Here is a 20,854-nt window from a genome sequence, read left to right on the forward strand (position 1 = left end):
ACAGTGCCTCAGCAGTGACTCTGCCCAGGGCAGCAACATGTCGGGCACAGGTCTCACCTGGTCCTATCCAAGCTGTCACTTCAATCTGCATGCCAAAGAAAAGCTTTCCTTTGGAGGCATTCAGTGCTTTTTCCTGGTCCTCCTGCTGTCGGAAGAACACCAGTCCATACCGTTCCTCAGAGGCCCCATGAATCTGCACCGACGTCACCTTCCCATACTTCTTGAATTCATGGAAAAGTCCATCTTTAAGGCTTGTATCTAAACCAACAAACGTGCGTCAGTAGCATGAACACACATCTTGTAACAACTTGGGAGAACGTTAAGAAATCCAATACTCTTTCTGAAACATGACTCAGCACTCAATGCTGCAATAGAAAACCCCTAAGTTCTTGTATTACACAAACAAGGAGCCTGAGGCATGGTGAGAACTGACAGCCAAAGCTGCCCACCAGTTCTAAGCGAAACACTGGAGATGCTTCAAATCTAACCCTGCAAATCCATTTCTAAGCACCAGCTCCAGTAGCTGTGGTGATGGGACATGCTGGGTTTCTCACAGATGGTCACTAATGAAGCAGTTTTCCCACCACTGCACCAGAGCTGAGACAGAAGCCACGAGAGAACCCCGTCTGCAGGGGCAGCACACAGCTGCCTCGTGGAAGGCACCATCCTGCTGTCCCTTACAGCCCTGTCTCCTTCAGCACACACATCTCTGCTCCTACAGGAGGCTTTGGGCCACAGAGGATGTTTCCTCAGCACTCTGCGCTCCTCCCCTGGGCAGCATCCATTTTCTGCTCTAAATGAGGCAGGGCTTCGGGGGACAAACCTCATATGCTGCCACTTCATAACATCTATGGCACTAGAAGCCTGATCAAAGCTGTCCTTGCAGGTGATCTTTCTAACCATTCCTGTCCAGTCTTTGCTACAATGCCATTTGAAGAACTTCCTTCCATCCTCCTTGCACACAGCAATAAGCTGCAGGCCACTTTTAAGACCTGCAGCCAAACCTAGAATGCATTTTTCTTCCTGAGGTGAAAAAAATGCACACCTCTGACAAAACCACAGCCCTGTACCCAATGTCAGTTTGGATGTCCGAAGCATGGAAGTACTTCTCTCCCAACAAAACGCCTTCAGAAACTGTTAAGCAACACTTGAAGTGTTCTTTAACTGCATCAGAATGAAACTGTGCTGAGGCAGACAGCAAATGGAATAAGACTGTGGAAATTTCTGTCTCAACAGCTTCAGTTTGGCAATGCTGAAAGAATCTGAGGGGAAAGCACTGCTCAATTTTTATCATAACCACAGCTTTCTTTCATGGATGCAAAACATTAAATTCCTGGCCCAAGTTACAAAAGCCACAGCGGGACTGCTCCTTTGGCTGAAGAAGCACAGAATGGCTGGGCTGAAAAGGAGCACAGTGCTCATCCAGTTCCAACCCCCTGCTGTGTGCAGTTCACCAACCAGCAGCCCAGGCTGCCCAGAGCCACATCCAGCCTGGCCTTGAATGCCTGCAGGGATGGGGCATCCACAGCCTCCTTGGGCAACCTGTTCAGTGCCTCACCACCTTCTGAGTGAAAAACTTCCTCCTAATATCCAACCTAAAGCTCCCCTGTCTCAGTTTAAAACCATTCCCCCTTGTCCTATCACCATCCACCCTTGTACTTGGAATTTATACAGGGGAGAGGCCTAATGTACACAAATCCCTCACATTTCCATCTCTAGCAGAGTAACAATGAAATCTCTTCAGTGTAGCACCACGACTTAATGCTTTTCATACGTAATCTGCAAACTGTCTTGCACTGTGATGGCAGCATATGAACCAAGTATGAACCAAGTTTCATACAAGCTGGTTCATCAAATGACACATTTTCCCATTCAACAGTGAAATTCAAAAAGATATTTAACACCAAGGATACAGAATAAAAATTACTGAACCAGTCAATAATCCACGCTCAGTTCTTTTTTTTCCCTTTTTCTGGAACACCGAAGAAACACTTCTGCACGTGACCGTACCTGTTGAGCGCACTGGAAGATTTTGGACCTTGATCCCAAAACTTTTCCTGGGTTCATCTTTCTCCAGAGATGGAAGCAGCTGGGATGCAGGCGCGGGGACTGCTGTGGACTGCACTGAGCGTGCCGGCGACTCGTCACTCGAACTGCTGCTGGAGTCACTGCTGCAAAAGGCACAAGGGGAACGGTCAGAAGGACAATGGGGATGGGATCAGAAAGCAAACCTTGCCTGAGCTATGGTGGGTTTCTGGTTAGCTCTCAGAGCTGTCTTTGCTCTTGGAGCACGCTGGCGGTCAGCGGCAGCACACAGCTGTTTGTCGTGCTGACATCAAACCATGGGGACAGGGCTCTCCTGAAGCCTTCTTATCTTCCTCACCTGGGGCAGAAGAGCTGCTCCCAGCAGACGTGGGAGCTCAGAGATGCTCCACAACCACCCCACAGAACCCTCAGTGGTAAAGGCCAAGGAAATGGAATACGGATAAAACATCAGATGGATCCCGTTGTGTTCCAGGACAACAGGGGAGACGGAATGACAGAGCTTATCAGCTGGGGCGCAGCATGCGAAGGACGGCAAAACACACAGGGCGCATCACAGAATCCCCCTCAGCACAACAAGAAATCCACTGCCACGCTGATGGGCAGCCCCTTCACGTTTCCCAAGGCCCCACACCTCCCAGGGATGGATCCCAGAACCACAGGACATCCCGAGCTGCAAAGGACACACAGATATCACCTCTGCAGAGAATACGAAATGCAGAGAATAATGTGACTGCGGCCTGCCCAGTGGGGACACGTCAGCTTCTTCAGTGGCTGGTTTCTTCCCGGAGGCACAAGGGCTTCTAACACTGCTAAAAATAATTGTGTCTGACATCACCCTGGAGAGGCTCCGTTACACAAGCGACTTTCTAAAAAATTCCGCTGGAATTTCAATTCAGTGAGCTGGGAGGAGGATCTGCCACGTACAGAAATAACAGCCACGCTTTGAAGTTCACCGCTTTTCACATTTCTCTCTGTATCGTGTTAGAAATGAGAAACAAGCTCATCTTTTTTGTATCTGACATTATTCCACAGGTTTCCTGCATTCCCTCCTCACATTAAACCAGCTGACTTCATGTTGTAATCACAGCAAGGCCTGGGTTGAAAAGGAGCACAGTACTCATCCAGTTCCAACCCCTGCTGTGTGCAGGTCACCAACCAGCAGCCCAGGCTGCCCAGAGCCACATCCAGCCTGGCCTCAAATGCCTGCAGGGATGGGGCATCCACAGCCTCCTTCAACCTGTTCCAGTGCATTTTCTCTTCCTCTTTTCCCAGGGAAATGGTTTTGTGTTCCTGACCATTTTAACCATCTGACGCAGACATCTCTCCCACCACGCTCTGCACTTCTGTTGCTGTGCACTTTGTTTCTCTTTCTGCATGGAGCAAAAGGGGCAGCAGGGACGTTTTGAAAACACAACAACCACCAGAGGATGAAGGGGGAGAGTCTGAAAATAATTTCCAAACCGAGAGCAGCCCCACGCGCTGTGCCATACCCCAGGGAAGTGAAAATAGACATCAGGGCTGCAGCGAGACTCTGCCCCTTTGCACGTCTTTGCTCGGTACCACCAGCCAAACATTTCAGATATCCGTCTTTGCTGAGAGATTGTATCTCTGAAGTAAGTGGTAGAGCTGGATTTCGATCGGAGCGGTGCTTTAAAATGGGAACGGGATATTTTTAGCTGAACAAGCTGTTAGAATGGCAGCAATCCTCCGTGGGTAACGCGGTGAGACAGCGGAGCAGCAGAGCACAGCCCCAAACACTGCGCTGAATGGGATGAATCACACAGCACAGCTCTGGCTTTTAGCAAGGGGCTCTGGGCAAGGGGGAACGCACTGCTAACTCCTACTGCGTGCATGGAGCTTTGGGGATCTGTGTCCCAAAGCAAATGGAGGCCTTGAGGCGTTCCAGGAAAAAATCATGCTTTCTCTATTCAGTTTTCAGGGAGGAAAAAAAACGGCAGCAGGAACAATTCCCCTTTCTTTCAGTAGAAGCTCGTCCCTTTTCCAACTGAAGAAACATGGATCTAATCATTCAAGAGCTTAAGCCAAAGGTTTTCTGCTGCGTGAATGGGAGATTGATGGAAGAGTTAATTACAGCTGCTGTGTCATGAAGTTACAGCCGCAGCAGAATCAAAACAAGCATGTGACAGTGAGCTATAGGAAGTCTCAGCCGGAACAACAGAACGCTTTCACACAAAGCTAAAACATGGATGCTGCATGCAGATACGTTCCCAGCATACTGCTAATATGGCTGCTTTTTGCCTTGTATTTGGAAAATAACCACCCTTAGCCGGGATCGTCCCGAAGAACAGCTTAGTGCCTGCCCTCGGCTGTTCCCTGCCTGGCACCCAGCCTCCTCCCAGCACAGGGAAACCTGCTCCTCAACGTCCATGTAAACTCAGCCGAGCAGAATGCCAGCACAACTAATCTCCTGAGCTGTCACAACACACACGTCTCACATAGAGGCAGCCTGCACTGGGAATTTGCTTTTTTAAACATCTCAGGCTTACAGCTTCATTTGCCTTTTAGGAGGTTTGCTTGTGACGTATGCTCATTTGGGGAGAGGCAGCTTTCAGACGCTTGCTCATCGAGCTCAGATCTGCACAGAGCTTTGCACCGAGTTCTGCTGCAGCTTTTATCCTGGCCTCACACCAAACAGGGCTTTGATTTTGCTGTTAGCAAAACCGGATGGAAATGGGGGCTGTAAGGAGATGGCTCTTTAAGGAGGCAGACCTGGAGCCTTCCTCTCCCACACGGTCTCTGCTACTAGCATAATTTATGAGCCCTTTTAAAACATTAATCCAATTGTCTGCAGGGTTTTACAAGCACTCAGGATGCCTGTGCTCTTACTCACAGTATTTATCTCTGCATCTGTTTTCTAATAATCACGATAAACCTAACAGCAACCCAGTGCTCTGCCTGTGTCCATGCGGGCACAGTCCCCACCATGCACAGAACGGAGCTCTGGGGTTCAGACCACAAAAGTGAGCCTGAGCACGCCTGGTTCTCAGCACACAGATGTTGCTTTTCTCATCTGTAACTGCAAAGATGACGCTCCAGATCCTAGCACACGCAGCACACCTCTCCCTCCCACTGAAATACACCTCGTTTTCAACTAATTGCGTTTTGCAGTTGTAAAGAATGATGAAGTTATGTGCTATTTATGTATGATAAATGAAAGCTCCCAAGCGAAGCACACAAAGGCAGCCGCTCTCTTTGTTCCCAGCACAGCGGAGATAAAAGCGGGCTCCGAGGCAGCCCATGTGAAAGGATCCCTGCTGCTGAGCTGAATCAAGGGATCCCACAGCCCGATTTACCCTCCTGCAGTTCTAAAATGTGGGACGGCTGTCATTTCTGAGCACTGATTTGAGAAGTGTGAGTCAGCTGTAGTGCAGCGAGCAGGAAGCAGGGAGGCCTGGGTGCAAAATAAAGCAGAAGCGTTCATGTGTGCAGCAGGCAGCTGAACGTCGGCTTTGGGGACAAAAGGCAACAAAACCAGCCCTTGTGGCCAGGGGGAGTTAGAAGGCAAGATGCCTAAAATTGTTTGAGGGGGAAACGCATGCAAAATTTCAGCGGGAAAAGGTAAAAATCAGGTGGTTTTTTGTAACAGTTTCCTTCAAAAAAAGGTGTAAGCGGAACTGGAAAACGATGCAGGGCTCTTTTAGAGAACTATTCAAAGCCACTTTTCTGTTTCTGCCAGGATGAGGCAGAACCAGGAGCCCTGCCTGGGTCAGCCACGATTCAACACCCTGCCAAAATCACCTCCCAGCAGCAATGATCTGCTCAGGACAGGGAGCCCTGCCCCGCCAGCAGGCTGCTCACAGCCCACGGCAGCAGCACAGCCCAGGAAATTCACATTTAACACGGAGCAATCTCTGAATGGAAATAGCAGGAACTCTTTTTTCTCGTCCCTCCCTCTTCAGATCCCACCTCTGCCACAGGAGATGATCTGCAAGCAGAGAGCAAGGCCTGCACAGCGCCGCGTGCTGATCCGGAAGACACAAATCCTCGTGGTGTTTTTTTATTGTCTATGGGCTCCAGACACAAGATGAGATTTCTTGGGCGTAACGATGTCAGCTCTGGGAAAACAGCAGCAGAGGAACGGCCAACAGACCCTGAGTGCAAGAATCATCGTTTGGAGAAGCAGTTCTGGAGACCTGGTTATTGGTGGCCAGCACTTCTGCAAAAGCTATCATGGTCACCATGGTCACCATGAGGCAACGTGTCACATTCGGACTACGCAGCAAAGGAGCTCGCCCTTGGAAATGCCTTATTTTCTGAGATAGGTTTATTTTAAGCTGCTATTTCTGCCTTAAAGCACTGCACCAAACTAAAAATGTGTTTCACCAGGGTTCCTTTCATCCTCAACACGTGCTGAAGTCCCAAACCACCCCAAAGGACACACGTTATCAACAGCAACTAATGGCCTCCCACAAAACTCAAAGTCCCTTGCCTTTGTAAATAAGTTGGAATAAGCAGATTACTCAGAATTACTCAGACTTTGTCTTCTTTTGTGTCAGAGAGCTCAGAACACTTTTGCTAAAGCTAAATTCCACCTGAAAATCTTTTTTAATTGAACATTCTCAGCACATGGGGCTCCAGCAGCAAACTGGGAGCAAGGTCACCAACAACCAACCCTCTGAAAGCAAGCCAAGGCAGATCTGCACTCTTTGAGCATCCTCCCAGGGAACGGAGCACCCATCAGAGCCTGCCCCATAGCAAAGCTCAGGCACCACTTAGAGGATCCACACGGCTGTCCTGCTGCATTTATGGGCCTCCACGGGAACCCAGAGCTCTGAGCATCCCTTCCTCACAGCTGGTGCACATTCTTCAAGCTCTGACCCGCAGCCCTGCAGGTTGTTTGGTGCACACGGTGCATCCCGTGTGACACGAGGCCGTGTCAGCATGCGTGCACAACAACACCATTTCTCACCTTTGTGGAAATGAATAGAGGCGTGGGGTTTTCCCCTGCTACAGGGAGTTACTGAGCCTGAGTAAAAGGCATCAGAGAAGCGAGTCAGACATCCCAAGTTTGTTTGTGTTGAGTTAACAAGCCATTACCGTGCTCTGCAGACTGCAGGCCTGCAGCTGGGCGGGCTCAGCCCACACACACATACCACAGCGAGCCCAAACCCTCCTTTTCCATTTCATAACAACCTTTTCCATTTTAATATCAACACATGAGCTGCCTGGCATGTGAGGGTGGAGAAAGCCAGGGCAGAGCTACACCAAACAGTGCCTCTGTGTCATTACTGTGTGCCTGCAGCCTGCCTCATGGTACCTCCAGCCTGTGCTGGGAGGCAGTCATTGCACCACACTCCTGGCATCGTGTCAAGCCGCTGAAAACTTGCCACCCAGGGAACTTTGGTCTGTGCATGTCACCCTCAGAAGTATTTAACAACACACCGCCATGAGAAAACAATCTACCGAGAGAGAGAGAAAAAAAAAGACCTGCTACATGTAAGCAGAAAACAGTTGTGAAAAATCAGAGCTCAGCAGATATCGAAGTATTTACTGCTCCAAGAAAGGTCATTACAAACTGCAGACAAATGAAATCAGGACGACCTCTTTTAATCAACTTTTTCTGCCTTACCACGCCCAGAAAGGAGACTTAAGCAATCTCCTGCTGGGCTGGAATCCTACACTGAAAGAAGTAAAATGATGTTTAAAGGCCATGGGAAAGTAGCACAGCCACGACAACCCTGGATGTGTTAGCCAGCCAACTCACACAGGCTGTTGGAAGGGCTTTTTCAGCCTTGGACCGGTACTTTTTTAAGGTACTGGTTCCTGTGTTTTTAACCCAAATCAAGTGTCTGGTCATTAAGGTTACAACACCATTTCCGGGATGGGCCATATTTACTCTGCATTAATCCACGTCTGGCTGAGAACGGTGCCCAGCACCAGCACCACTCCCTGACCTCATCCCCCTGTCCTCAGGCTCGGCTGTCGGGGTGAACTTTGTCCGAGCAAGAAGCAAACAGCTAACCTGGAAAACACACACACTGGTTACGGGCCCAGCAGCAGCTCGCCGCGGCCAGGAGGTGCAGCCCTGCGCTGGGACGGGGCCACCTGGAGGTGCTGCCCACCCACCTGCTGCACACAGGTCCCCTGGGGACAACGCACGGCGCCGGTGCCAAAACAAAAGTCCTGAGAGGCAGAGGAAAGGCGAAACACTGCATGCCCTGAGCTGGGGAGGCTGAAGCCAGAGAGGCCTCGAGGGTGAAGTGCAGAACGGCTCCGCGCCGTCACGTTCCCACGATTCAGCTTCCACCAGTGTGAACCAGAGCTGCTTTCCCTTCCAGATCTGGGAACATCCCCGTGCTGCTGCGTGCTGCCTGTGATCACAGCTGCTTTTACAGACGTCAGCGGGGCAGGGCTCGCTGCTGCAGCTTGCACAGTCTGCAGAAAAAATCTCTTCTCAACCTTCTGGCCAGAATTACCGTCAGGCTGTTAAAGTAAACAACTTTTGCCAGCTATCTACAGACGATCTAAATGAATATGTTGCAACCCCACCTGGGAGAGAATGAAATGAGCTAGGTACAGCCTCACAGCCCTGCACTGCAGGTGGAAAAACAAGGGAAGCAGAGGGCTTTGCCCAAGGTTGTGCAGTGATCGCCCAGGCAGCAGGCTGAGGCTCAAGGCAGGCCAGAGCTTTCCAACACACTGAGAAAGAGACACGGAAGGTGGTTTACTGAGCCACGACTGCAATGCTTTTGTGAAGGCTCCTACTAAGGACTTTGAGAGAAACCTACCCTGAATACAACCAGGGCATCAAAGTGCCATTCCAAGCACGACCACGGTCCCCATTCATCTGCTGGGATTTGGGGCTGTTTGGGAGTCGTGCACCCTCTCTTATCAACAAACAGAATTGTTCTGTCATGGGAGCTGCAGCAAAAGCTGAGCCAAGACACACAGCTGATAAACACTGCTGCTACAGTAAAACTGGGAGCGTGCAGAGCTTAATATAGAAATTCCATTTCTGACGGGTAAAGCTGTGCAAGTTTGGTCCTTCTAAAAATGGCCACCATTGTCCCAGGGGTGAGAATGGACAAAGCAACATTATTGCTCAATCAGAAATAAGGATGTGTACTAAGGGTGGTTTGGAAACAAGTTCTATTGCCCGACACCTCATCCAGCTTGTTAAAGAAATGCCAACTACATCAAAGGCTGACTGGTCTCCCAGGCTTCTTTATTTTACACCAACCACAGCAGCTGGAGCAGAGGGTGAGTGCTGTCCTCCTGCACAGGGCTACTGCAAAAGGAAGGCCTGGGAAAACCATGTTGCTCCTGTGATTGCAGGAGGTGCACGACTGAAAAGGGAAGACGTGTGATGAATTGTATGCTGAGGATTAATTTGTCGTTTGAAAATGCAAAGAACAGATGGATCTCTTGGCTAGGACTATAATTGGAAATGACTTCACTTGCTGCCCACGTGCAAATAAAAATAAAACTAAAAGTAGAACTTTCAGTGAAATTTCTCATGAATAGAAAACACTTAAGCCGCAAATGTTAAAATAAAACAGTTTCTGGAACAGGTGAAGTGCTGCAGTGTAGTATCATATCATAGGAAAAAACGTGTCTATCTGTTAAGCAACCACACAGAGTTCTGCCAGACTTCAACATCCACAAACCAAAGGCAGCGTCACATGATGGAGCAGCCCCTGAGTTCCTCTCTGAGACAACATCTGACAGTCCCCTACTGCAAACGCTGTCAGCAGTATTTGCTGTGATGCAGTGATTAAACATCAGTGTGGCTGGGAGCCCAGGGACACACACAGCACTGCTCTGCGACCATCTATTAGGAAGCAATCCCGCTCCCCTTCCCCAAAAAGCCCAGCAGTGCCATCCCCCCAACGAGGCCGTGAAGTGAGGGAGGGTGAAGACTTTGATACTTGTGGGAAAAATGCAAAAGTGCAGAAAAATGCAAATGAAAAACATCACCCACGTGAACACCCTCAGTCCAAGGAATTCCCACACAGGCTGGCTGGCCCCACTGCTCACTGGGCAGCAGGAGTTAAGCCTCCCATCCACAGCAAGCCACACAACGCTCATTAAACTTCTTCCTTTCCTTTGCACGTGGTTTGAAAAAGTCAAGGGAAATATTAATACTAAAAAGCAAACTCGACAAAAACGACATCTGAGATCGGCGTGAGATAGCATCTGTGTTCCTGTGACCACGAAACCAGCCGCTCCTCACCTCCCTCCTCAGAACAAACACAGCAGCGCGCCAGAGCCCAGCAGTGCAGGGCATCTCCTGCCCTCCAGCTGGGCTGAACGCCGCCCCGCACGCCTCGGGAAAGTGAGGGGGGACAGAAAAGAGGTACAAACCTGACAGCTTCCTTTCTTTGCCTATTCATCCTTCACAATCCAGACAACAGGACACGCCAGGCGGTAAACAAACATGTCAGGGAGGGGCTAACTTCCAAGCAGCTGGGTGAGCCTGCCATAATTTAAGGGTTTGAGGTCTTGCAGCACTCTTACCAAACCAGGTGTCAGATGATACAAGGAGGTCAGAGCTGGAGCAGCCACAACAAGCAGGGCACTCTGCAGCTCCCCATGGCCAGGTGATACAGGGCTGCTGGGGCTGGGAATCGACAGGCAGAGAACAAAGCTGCTCTTTCACACGTTATCGCAGGGTGGGCCAGCAACGCCTCTGACTTTTGTACTCTCAAATGGAAGTGTGATGATAAATCATGTGAACGTCCTCTGGATGAGGTGGGTTTGTGCCTCAACTACTGGCTCCTGAAGCGTTCCATGACTTTTTATTAATTTTGCCCAGGTATAAAAACAGTGAAGGTTTCTGGGCACTGGGAAAATACAAAGCAGCTGCGGAAGAAACAAGACAGACCTGAAAACCACTTCCCTCTCACAGACAGGATCCTCCAGAAGGTGCTCTCACTGCAATCCTCCATTTTTAAGCATCTCCTAGCTAAAATAATCACCAGGAGCTACAAAAAGCAACTGTGCACTGAGCTAAGGACATTTTTCAGAGAGATACTTGGAAGGCTCCACATTTCACTCCTGCAACCAGGAGCACTTGTGCTCACAGGCAGACAGGCTGCTTGTTTCTAAATCCAGCACATAGCAGGAAAGAAAAAATAGGTCTCCCTGCTTTTATCACCAGAATCTCACACGAAGGAAGGATGCTCGGAGAAGCCTGATTTCTCCATGCCAGACACACTGGAAGGGTTAGTTTTGTTCTCCTAGCAGTTGAGCATTTAATAAATGGTAACATAAGGTTCTGCTTTTTATTAACACGCTATCTATGCAGCGTGTTTCCTTACTCTTCCCTTTACAAACTCACCTTCTGCTTCCCTTTAAACAAAACATGCAGTCATGCCTTTGGCATTTCAGAAATTATGACTACATCCTGGCCCACGCAAACTGCTTCCCCTTCACGCAGCCCTCCCTTCTCCCTCCCACTGTGATTTGCCACTCGTAACCACGCCGCGTTCTCTTCTGCAAACTGCATTCCTGGCTGACTGGAAGGATCTCAGAGGCAGATCTAATCGCTCGTTAAGAAGCTTTCGTGCTTAAAACCCTGATGCCATCATTAGTGGTTTCGGCAGCAGCGAAGTCACAGGCAGACTATGGCTGATGCGTGGAAGTTAAGGGTAAGCCTGAGTGCATCAGTTACATGGCTAATTCGGTGGCTAAAGATTAAGGGAGGATATTCAATCTTTTTCCAGTAAGGTTTATTTGCCATTAATCCTCACCTGGGTCACCTTAGTTTGAACACGGCATAAACAACTTAGGTTGTTTCTAAGGTTAATGCCTGGGTCTCTCAAACAGAGCCACGTCCCTTCAGTTCTTTAAGGAAGGCAGCACAGTGCCTGCACTTGTGCCCCTGGCACAGCCAAAAACGCTCTCCTTGGGGAAAAAAATACATCACTGTATTTAAAAACTTGCCTTTTAAGACGTGAAGTGACTCTGTGTCTGTGCCTTAATGGCCACACGTATGACTGAACACAGACGCTGGCTGGAGCTCTCCTTTCATCATCATAATGACCAGCATTTCTTCAGGAAGCATTTAATACAACCTTCCTTCTTTACATTCATTCCTCCACGTGAATATTCATTAGAAATTATTAAGCTGCTCATTATTCCAGAGGTCTTTATGATGGGAATCCCCTCCCCTACCTTTTGGTGCCTGCCATGCCATGGCTCCACAGCGGAGCACACAGCAGGTGCTGCAGCGCCTCTCATCCCTTCCACTGCCCCTCACATCCCAGGCCTATTTCCCTCCAAGACAGCAGGACTCGGACCCCCAGCTCTGCACAGCCATCACTCTTGGCGTTTACTGCTTTGTCTTTTTTTTTAGCTTTTGATTTCCTCTGATTCTCCAGAGCACAGCAGCAAAAGGAGGCGGCTTTCTCCATGCCTTAGCCTCGCTGCTGAGAAGGAAGACGGGCCGCTTCAACTTCCCTGACCTCAGCTAATTCTTTCCTTCCCTCAGCCTACTCGAGATGATTAAGCAAAACACTTGGAAGGAAATCAAAGACTTAAAAACGCACTGAGAAGTGACCGTTTTGCTCAGGCACGGCCCCATCCACCAGCACAAGGCAGCCAGCCCTTCCCTGGGCTGCAGAGGAAATCCGCGCTGCTGCAGTGTGCGTGGGATCGAGGAACTGCAGCGTGGAACTCACAGGGATGGAGCTGCCATGACAACAGCACGGTTTCTGTGCCATGTGGGGTCTCCCAGAAAGCAGGGAAGGAAAATTTGGCCTTGCAGACACCTCCAAGCCTTCCTGCTGGGAGCAGGCTGAGGGTCAGGCGCACCCGAAGGCTGGAGTTCTGCTGCCAACATCCTTGACCTCACAATCATTAAGCAAAGGCTGAGCTGATTGCAAGCTGCCCTCACAGCATTACAAATAAAACTGCACAGGCATGTTCCTTTCCAAAGGGAACCTCAGGCTGCTGAGTGCAAACCTGAAGGCACAATCGCACACGTCCACGTGCTGGAAATCCCGCACGGCTGCTTATCTTCTAAATGACTCCTTTGCAGTTCCCATTACAAATCCCCTACACGCATTTCAAGTATCTAAACCTTGACGAAAGAAAAGCTTTGTTCCTTTTCTTTTTTTTGAACAATCTGCAGAGCATCTTCCCTCCCATTATGGCCCAGGAAAACCATCTCTGTGCCATGGAAACTGTATTTACTCCACACACCCCTCAGGAAACCACACCACAAGGAATGCAGCCATGCCTTCTCCCTTGCTGCCCTTTTGCTCCTCCTTCCCAGCCCAAAGGAGTGGTGCTGGCACACACAGTTCCCATGCTGTTTAACACCTGCACTGCTCACAGCCCCACTGTTTGACCACAGTGCTTTTGGGGCGTGGGTGAGCGACCCACCCGTGTGTGCAAACAGGGTGACAAAGTGCTCTCCAACACAAACAATCACAGTAGCTCCGCGTCAGAACGGAGCGGAGCAGAACCGAATCGCATCCCATCCTGCTGCCTGCCATGCTCAGGGCTAACTGGAAGCTGAACACACAATTCAAGGCGTTCTCCATTCCCTCTCTGGCACGGGGAACCAACAGCCCTGCTCAGAACCTGTTCTGTGGCTTCATCACCATCACAGTGAAGGCATTTCTCCCAGTGCCCAGTGATTCCAAACAGTGAGAACCTGAATATTCTCAGCATGACAGAACGGACCGTTTCCACCTCACCAGGCACTCACGTATTTATGCTGCAAGCTCAGTGTGTGCTGAGAACATGGAAGCCCCAGTTCATGACTTCAAGGCCAGGTGGGACTTTGCTTTACAAGGTAAATGCATGGTTAGATTCTTATCTATCTAGCCTCGTGCTTACAGACACGTAAAACTCCTTTCTGATCCTTCAACATGAAAACTACCTCCAAGATTCTATCACTTGTTCCACTGAATTTGAATTTACAGAAAGACCAAAAAAACAGTTTGTTTCCCTTTCCTTCCAGAGCATCACCTCATTTTCCATTGCCAGAACTACAGACTGTCAAGAAAATGAAATGCCCAAAGAGCAGACAGCACTTATCTCCTGATTAAATCTGCAAACCTTGTTCCAGTGGGATAATATCTAAAACTCACACTGTATTTCCCCCAGCCTCAACATCCTAACAGCGGTGTTTTATAGATATTACAAGTTCCTTGGACTCCATTCTATCCTCACTGCGAGCAAAGGAGCACCAGAAGAGAGGATTTTTCCTGCTTGTGTTTTTTCTTTTTTTAAACCTTTAATGTAACCAGGACTTTTTCAGTTCATCTCTCATTTGTTGAGACCTCTGAAGTCTGAAGGACCTGGATTTCTGCGTCCAGGAGGAGAAAACAGCATACAAGAGAACTCACTTCTTCTCACACCGCCCATCTAACCCTTCTGGTCCAAGCAAGAAAGACTTCATGAGAATAACTACTAGTGAATTACCACTGGTAAAATTCAATTCAAGGTAACAACCAAACACTAAATATTTATACTGCTACATGTATTTACTTATTACATATTTCAGGTTTTTTAAAAAGAACTGGGATGCAAAGGAAATGTTTCCAACTCTGGAAAGCCTTCACCAAATAACACGGAACAACCACAGGTACAGCAGCAACTTCTTCCACACTCAGGGTGGATTTGCTCTCAAAAAGTTACATATCTGAGAGGCATTTTAAGATGAATTTTCCACTCACTTAAAGAAATCCAATCTCATACTCTTTTTTTTTTTTCTTTTTCCCCTGTATGTGGTTAATGAAGCCACAGAAATTACAGAACTACAGAACCAAGGACACGCTCTTATCGCTAGGGAAATGCATCTGGATTTTAAAAATTCTTCCAAGTCTACAATTTTTGCTGCAAGGAAACATAGGAAGAAATTGGAAAGGCAATACATTCATCTTTTAAATGTCAGCGGTAAGAGGGAATGAAGAGGAAGGAGGCCAATAATACTCATCATTTCTAAAAATACTATAAAATTCACCCTGTATAAAGTAGCTGGACCTTAAAATAAACTTATGCCCTAATTTAAAACAGGAGAATTATTAACCCGTTCTCCGATCATGTCGAGAGCAGCCCAGTCTGCAGCAAGGCTTTGGCTCTGCACACTGTTTCATCTAGCTAGCACCTCAAGGATCCTGCACATATCCACCATGACAAACAGTGAACACCATCAACAGCACAGACCTCAACTCTGTTTTGTACCAACTCAGCCTCTCCATCTTTCATGCCAGCTTACTTCTACATCAATGAATAGCTGCCACCAAACACCTTCTGGTTCAGAGGCTCATGACCCTGCACCGTGACTCACAAACTGCCATCAATCTCCAGCACAAAGATGAGGCACCAGGAACACAGAGTTGACACACTGGGTTGACAGATGGCACACTGGGTTGGGTTACGGTAGATTGGGTTGGATGGTGGCACAATGAGTTGGGTTATGGTGCATTGGGTTGGGTGATGGCACACCAAGCTGGGTGATGGCATGTTGGACTGGATGATAGCACACTGGGTTGAGTGATGGCACACTGGATTGGGTTACGGTAGGGTGGGTTGGGTGGTGGCACAGTGAGTTGGGTTATGGTGCATTGGGTTGGATGGTGGCACAACATTGAGTGATGGCATGCTGGACTGGGTGATGGCACACCAAGCTGGGTGACAGCATACCAAGCTGGGTGATGGCACGTTGGACTGGGTGATGGCACGTTGGACTGGGTGATGGCACACCAAGCTGGGTGATGGCATGTTGGACTGGGTGATGGCACGCTGGACTGGGTGATGGCACACCAAGCTGGGTGATGGCATGTTGGACTGGGTGATAGCACACCAAGCTGGGTGAAGGCACGTTGGACTGGGTGATAGCACATTGGGTTGGGTGACGGCACAATGAGTTACAGCACATTGGATTGGGTGATGGCACGTTGGGTTGAGTTACGGCGCATTGGATCGGGTGACACCGCGTCCACCGCAGCCACGAGAGGCCTACCTGTCACTGCTGGTACTGCTGCTGCTGCTGATGGAGTCACTGCTGGAAGACCGACTCCTGGAGCCGCTGCCGCTGGGGGAGCGCGTGGGCCTGGAGGCCTGGCTGGCCAGCCGCTGCGGGGACTGGGTCCGGGACTGGGACGAATGCGGCGAGCGGCTCCTGCTGTGCTGGTAATTCCGTTCTGGCCTTCTGCCTCGTACCTCCCGTGTAATATCATCCCTGTAGATATCCCTGTGTACCACACTGGGCAATGTAAACTGTTCCCGGGCCCTAGGTTCGTAACGGGGGTCGTGAGCATCAAAACGGTTTGGACTTCGACTCCGAGAAGTATAATAGAGCCCATGTTGTAAAGTCCGCTCTCGAGGATCTCTATAGTAATCCTGATCGTAATGCCTTGTCCGATCAAATCCTCCCGTCCCCCGTTCATGGTGTCCATAGGCACTATGTTCATAAGCACGCTCCCTGTTATCTGAAGCCCTGCATTTAGGAGGAGGGAAAAATATTTAATCCATCAGCAAGGGGCAAGCACAACTAAAAGCAAATCATGCAAACATTCACTTCAGCACTGAACTTATTTTTGCGACTGCTTCTCTGCTAAAGAGCAATAACCTACCAAGCAAACACTGACAAACTTAAAACGTTTTACTTAACTCCAAAGTTATATTCATATACAATAAAGCTGAGCAATCACTTTGTTTTAATTACAGACTGGGCTTTCATGACCAGCATCTTGACTGCACAGGAAAAAAATAAAGCTTCATAGTGCAGAATCCTCATGTCAATTGTTGGTTTGGGTCTGGTTGTTGCTTTTATCATTTTCTTTAAAATTCAGCAAACACTGAAAAAAACTTCATGGTTTTAAACAATTAATTTTTTTATTATTATTATTATTTTTTTGCTTTAAGAGCTTCAGAAATTTTTCTTGAATTTGGCAATGCCTGGAACTCGTGTAATTATCCCTCTGCACAAATGGCATCACAAATTGGGCTGTAGCCATGAAAGCCTCAGTGCAAAGCATGACCCAGAGGTAAGAAGCTGCTTTCAAAAGGGGTAGTATTACCCACACAAAAGCCCAGAAAATTAGGGGTTTTCTTCTTCATGTTGTAAAATATTTCATTCTTTTAGAAGGATTTTTTCTTTTAATTGGAGAGCTACACTCAGTTCTTGTTAAAGCTGGAGCCTCTAATTGATCTGAATACTTAAATTGTTAAGTATTCGTAACACCTAAAAAGATGCAGGCCCTCAAAATACACTAAAAATCTACACAAAGAGCAGAAGTTAATTTTTCTCTAAGTGTTTGTTGAGATTGTTGTTACTGCAATCACAGAATTTGTATCTGTGTAAGCAGGCCAGTTTGAAGATCCATTTTGTTTCAGTATTTGAAATACTTTGTAGGTCACTTAAGGAAAGCTTGGTGTTCTAAGAATGTTAGTGTGATCTCAAACAAAGATACAGTAAAACTAACAGATACAGGCACGTTATAAATCGCACAGCAGTCTAATTTAGACAAACACCAGCACGGGGTGTCTAAATCAGCTCTGCAAAATGGCAGATCGAGAACGACTGCGTCCAACGCTTAAAAAATACTTGCAAAATTCTAAATGCGGCAGGAGAGCCAAAGTTAATTTAAAAATTTAATTATCCACCTTATGAAGGACATTTCAACCTTTTTCTCAGCCTTCTCAGAATCAATTATGAGTCACTTCAGTCCCCGGAATCCTAATAACCCAATTCTTCCCTGCCCTTCCTCCTCCCCTGCTGCATCATGGCTCTGTTTCCCATTTAAAATGGCAGAACCATTCCAGATATCTTTTATAAACTCCAAATCAGATTTGAATCTTTTTTGATTAGCGTCTCAGGAAGTTTAATTCCTTCTGCAATGAATCACAGGATCCTTCATCCTCTAAATATATTCACTCTCTGTTGTTCAATTATAACTCATTTTCAGAGTTATTTTCAGAGCTAACTCATGTCTTGCCTGCATTTTTTTTCCCTCAAAAATTATGTATAAAAAACTCCCTGGCTGCTGCAGTAGGAAATTTCATTGATGTGCATACGTGCTTCAAATTCATTCCTGCCTTATCTCTCGCTGGCAACAATAGCATTTCTAAAGACATTTCAGGGTCTAGCACGGAAACATGCCTCTCTTTTCCCCCCTTTTGAAGGACCACGATCAACATTTTCATAAATGATTGCATTTAGCATCCTACAAAGTGTTAATCAGAGAAAGCTGATTTAATCAGGTAAGAGAAAAAGCAGTATTTTCTAAAGGGTTACTGCTACAGCTGAGATAAAAGAACAAAGTCCTTCCATGAAAAGGACACAGAAGACAGACAGAGGAGCTAGCAGAGCTGAAAATCTAATGGCTACAGTGCTTTTTTGATTTATCTATTAGTACTAAGTACTACTGGAGTTAGTGGAAAGAGAGGGTTTGACTTGGGTTAGGAGAGGGGCTAATATACACAGGGCAGGACATACCAACCTTTTTCAAGTGTGGAAACACGACCTATATTCCCAATTAAATCTAGGGAGAGAATTGTGAACATAACTTCCCCAATTTTGGCCCCTCTTACAGGGGTAATCCACCTTCTTAATGGGCAAGGGTGTCAAATGATATTTTGGATGAACCAACAAGAAAAAAAAAAAATCTTATTGACAAGACAAAAAAAAAAAATTCCACTGGAAGCAAGCAGTCCCAGACTGAAACCGTAACTCTGAAACCCCCAGACTTCTTTCTTGAGACAGAAGGCACTTAATAGATCCATTACTTTAATTTCCAGCCCTACGTCTGAATCAAGCAGCTGGTAGTTGACCCAATGCACGAGGGCACTCATCGCTGTTGGCCAGCAGGCATCCTCGAGCCGCCTTGTAACCATCCAGCCCCGTCAGTTTTTGGTTGGTGTATCCACAAACTGATTGTTAGCGCCACGTCCTTAAAGCTAAAGTACACTTAATGTGGAGCAACAAAGAGCTTTTAAGAGACTAGATAGTAATCCACTCCCCATGGCTACTGACGTCTTGACTGTATACCATCCAGTAAATTCAAGGCAGTGGTTCTCATCCCAGCATTTAAAAAAAAAAACTATAATTTCCAAAATTTAGTCATGTCCATCAGCACTTTTTTTTGCCAATACCATCAGAAAGAATAATCCCAATAGCTTGGAAATGATGTAGATCCAAAATGGAAACATCACAAGCTGCCTTCGGTCTTCTCCATCCAAGCGTTATTTCCATGGCTAAGTGTTGTTTGTAGAATCCAAGGGACTGCATCATTAAATTCTACTAGGAAATTTTTGGTGACAATCCAATTAACACATAAACTGCGTATAGTGAGAACTGAGAACTAGGCATCAAGCTTTCACAGAATTTTAGGTTCTAGTATTCCGAAGATACTCCATACAGAACTTCACCACATGTTGTAGTAAGATAACTCCATCTGGCAGTAGGGATACATCCGAATAAGGCCTTAATATTATCCAAGAAATGGAATCGTTACTTCTAGAAAAGAGTAACTCCAATATCGATGCTGGCCAAAGGAAATCTTCCATCTTAAAACCACCTTATTTCAAGTGTAGATATCCAACCAGCTGCAGAAAACATCCTTTATGGATCCACCAGGTACCAGCCACTGGGATAGAAATCACTTCCGTTTCCAACCCAAAATAGGAAGCATAGATAATTCCCAAAATTTTAAATCCATCTGGGGGCCCTAGATATGAGTTTGTGTTTCTCACCATATCAAATACAAAATACCTGCCTAGAGAAACCTTGGAACTTACCCATCAAGTCTCCGCTCATAACGTCCTTCCCGTGCATGAAGCGATGGCGGGGGGCCATAAGCGGGCCCCCCCCCACCTCCTCTGAACCCAGAAACCTCTCTACTACGAGATGCTATGGAAACTGTATCATCCAATCCCCGAGCAGCACTGGGAATGGTTCCTGGTTCATTATAATCCGTCCGTAGGTCTCTATCGCCCATTTTGTTGACAGAGTTGTGCGCCTTCTGCGCACTTTTGATGTCCACAAAATCCACAAACGCTGCCACTCCGCCTTCCGACCCCCTCTTAGGGAGTATTTTGACGCTTTCGACACGTCCATATCTGGAAGAAAAGCAAAGCAAAGCAAAAATATTAATGCAAGGAGAAAAAGACCACGTTTAATAACATTACCAAGTGAAAACTCAGCATCAGTTGCAAGCAGTTTGCATGGGGAAACCCATCTCAAAACACATCAGAGGCTGGAGGAGGTGTTTTAAAAAGGGAAACTAAGGCACTTGCATTTTCCAGAATAAATCCAACCCCCCTCCTTCACTTGGCCTTACACAAGGTCTCTGTTTTTACAATCACAGAGCAGCAGCAGCCAAAGAAATAGAAAGGTATCTGCAATTAGAGCAGCCCTTCTAATTTTTAATCCGACGAGCAAGACGTAATTAAAGCGAAACTGTGTCACAAGTAAAAATAAAGACATCTCAGAAATCTCCTCAAGAAAAAAATGACCTTGACACAGCAATTCCACTACTCTGATCTATATTTAATCCATTCAGCACTAAAGCAAGCCTTCATTCTCATCCCTGCTGCCGATCTGCAGCCCACTTATTCCAGACACCCCTCAGGACACGCATGCCTCCTGCCCCACACGGAGGGATGAGAACAAGTCCACGAAAAAAAACCCAAAAAACACATTTTTGGGAACTGCACACAGCATTCAGATTGCTCCGAGGCAGCCAGCAGGGTCAGCAGAGCAGGTAAGGGCTTTTAACTTCAGTGTTCATCCGTGACTAAAAGGAACAAAACCTTTATTGTGGAATGTACGGCAAACTGGGGATAAATGAAGGGGGAAAAAAAATCATGAAATATTAGTAAAACGAAC

General features: G+C 47.3%; 1 protein-coding gene across 6 annotated transcripts in view; it reads right to left on the minus strand.

Moving 5' to 3' along the window:
- SPEN (spen family transcriptional repressor) overlaps positions 1-20,854 on the minus strand; it is a 55,920-nt gene that overhangs the window by 20,845 nt on the left and 14,221 nt on the right. For 5 of the 6 annotated variants that reach the window (XM_042831744.1, XM_042831743.1, XM_042831742.1 and 2 more), the window contains exons 2-5: positions 19,765-20,085; positions 15,986-16,462; positions 2,011-2,171; positions 58-258 (exon numbers count right to left, since the gene is read on the minus strand). In XM_042831744.1, coding sequence (XP_042687678.1) covers positions 58-258; positions 2,011-2,171; positions 15,986-16,462; positions 19,765-20,085 — 1,160 coding nt within the window. Of the gene's footprint in view, positions 1-57; positions 259-2,010; positions 2,172-10,371; positions 10,416-15,985; positions 16,463-19,764; positions 20,086-20,854 lie in introns of those variants that run through there. The other variant, XM_042831746.1, reaches the window with a different exon arrangement.

This window comes from Centrocercus urophasianus, unplaced genomic scaffold (genome assembly GCF_019232065.1).
Source record: "Centrocercus urophasianus isolate 14NV4802_14NV808 unplaced genomic scaffold, USGS_Curo_1.0 seq_36, whole genome shotgun sequence".
Classification (NCBI taxonomy): Eukaryota; Metazoa; Chordata; class Aves; order Galliformes; family Phasianidae; genus Centrocercus; species Centrocercus urophasianus.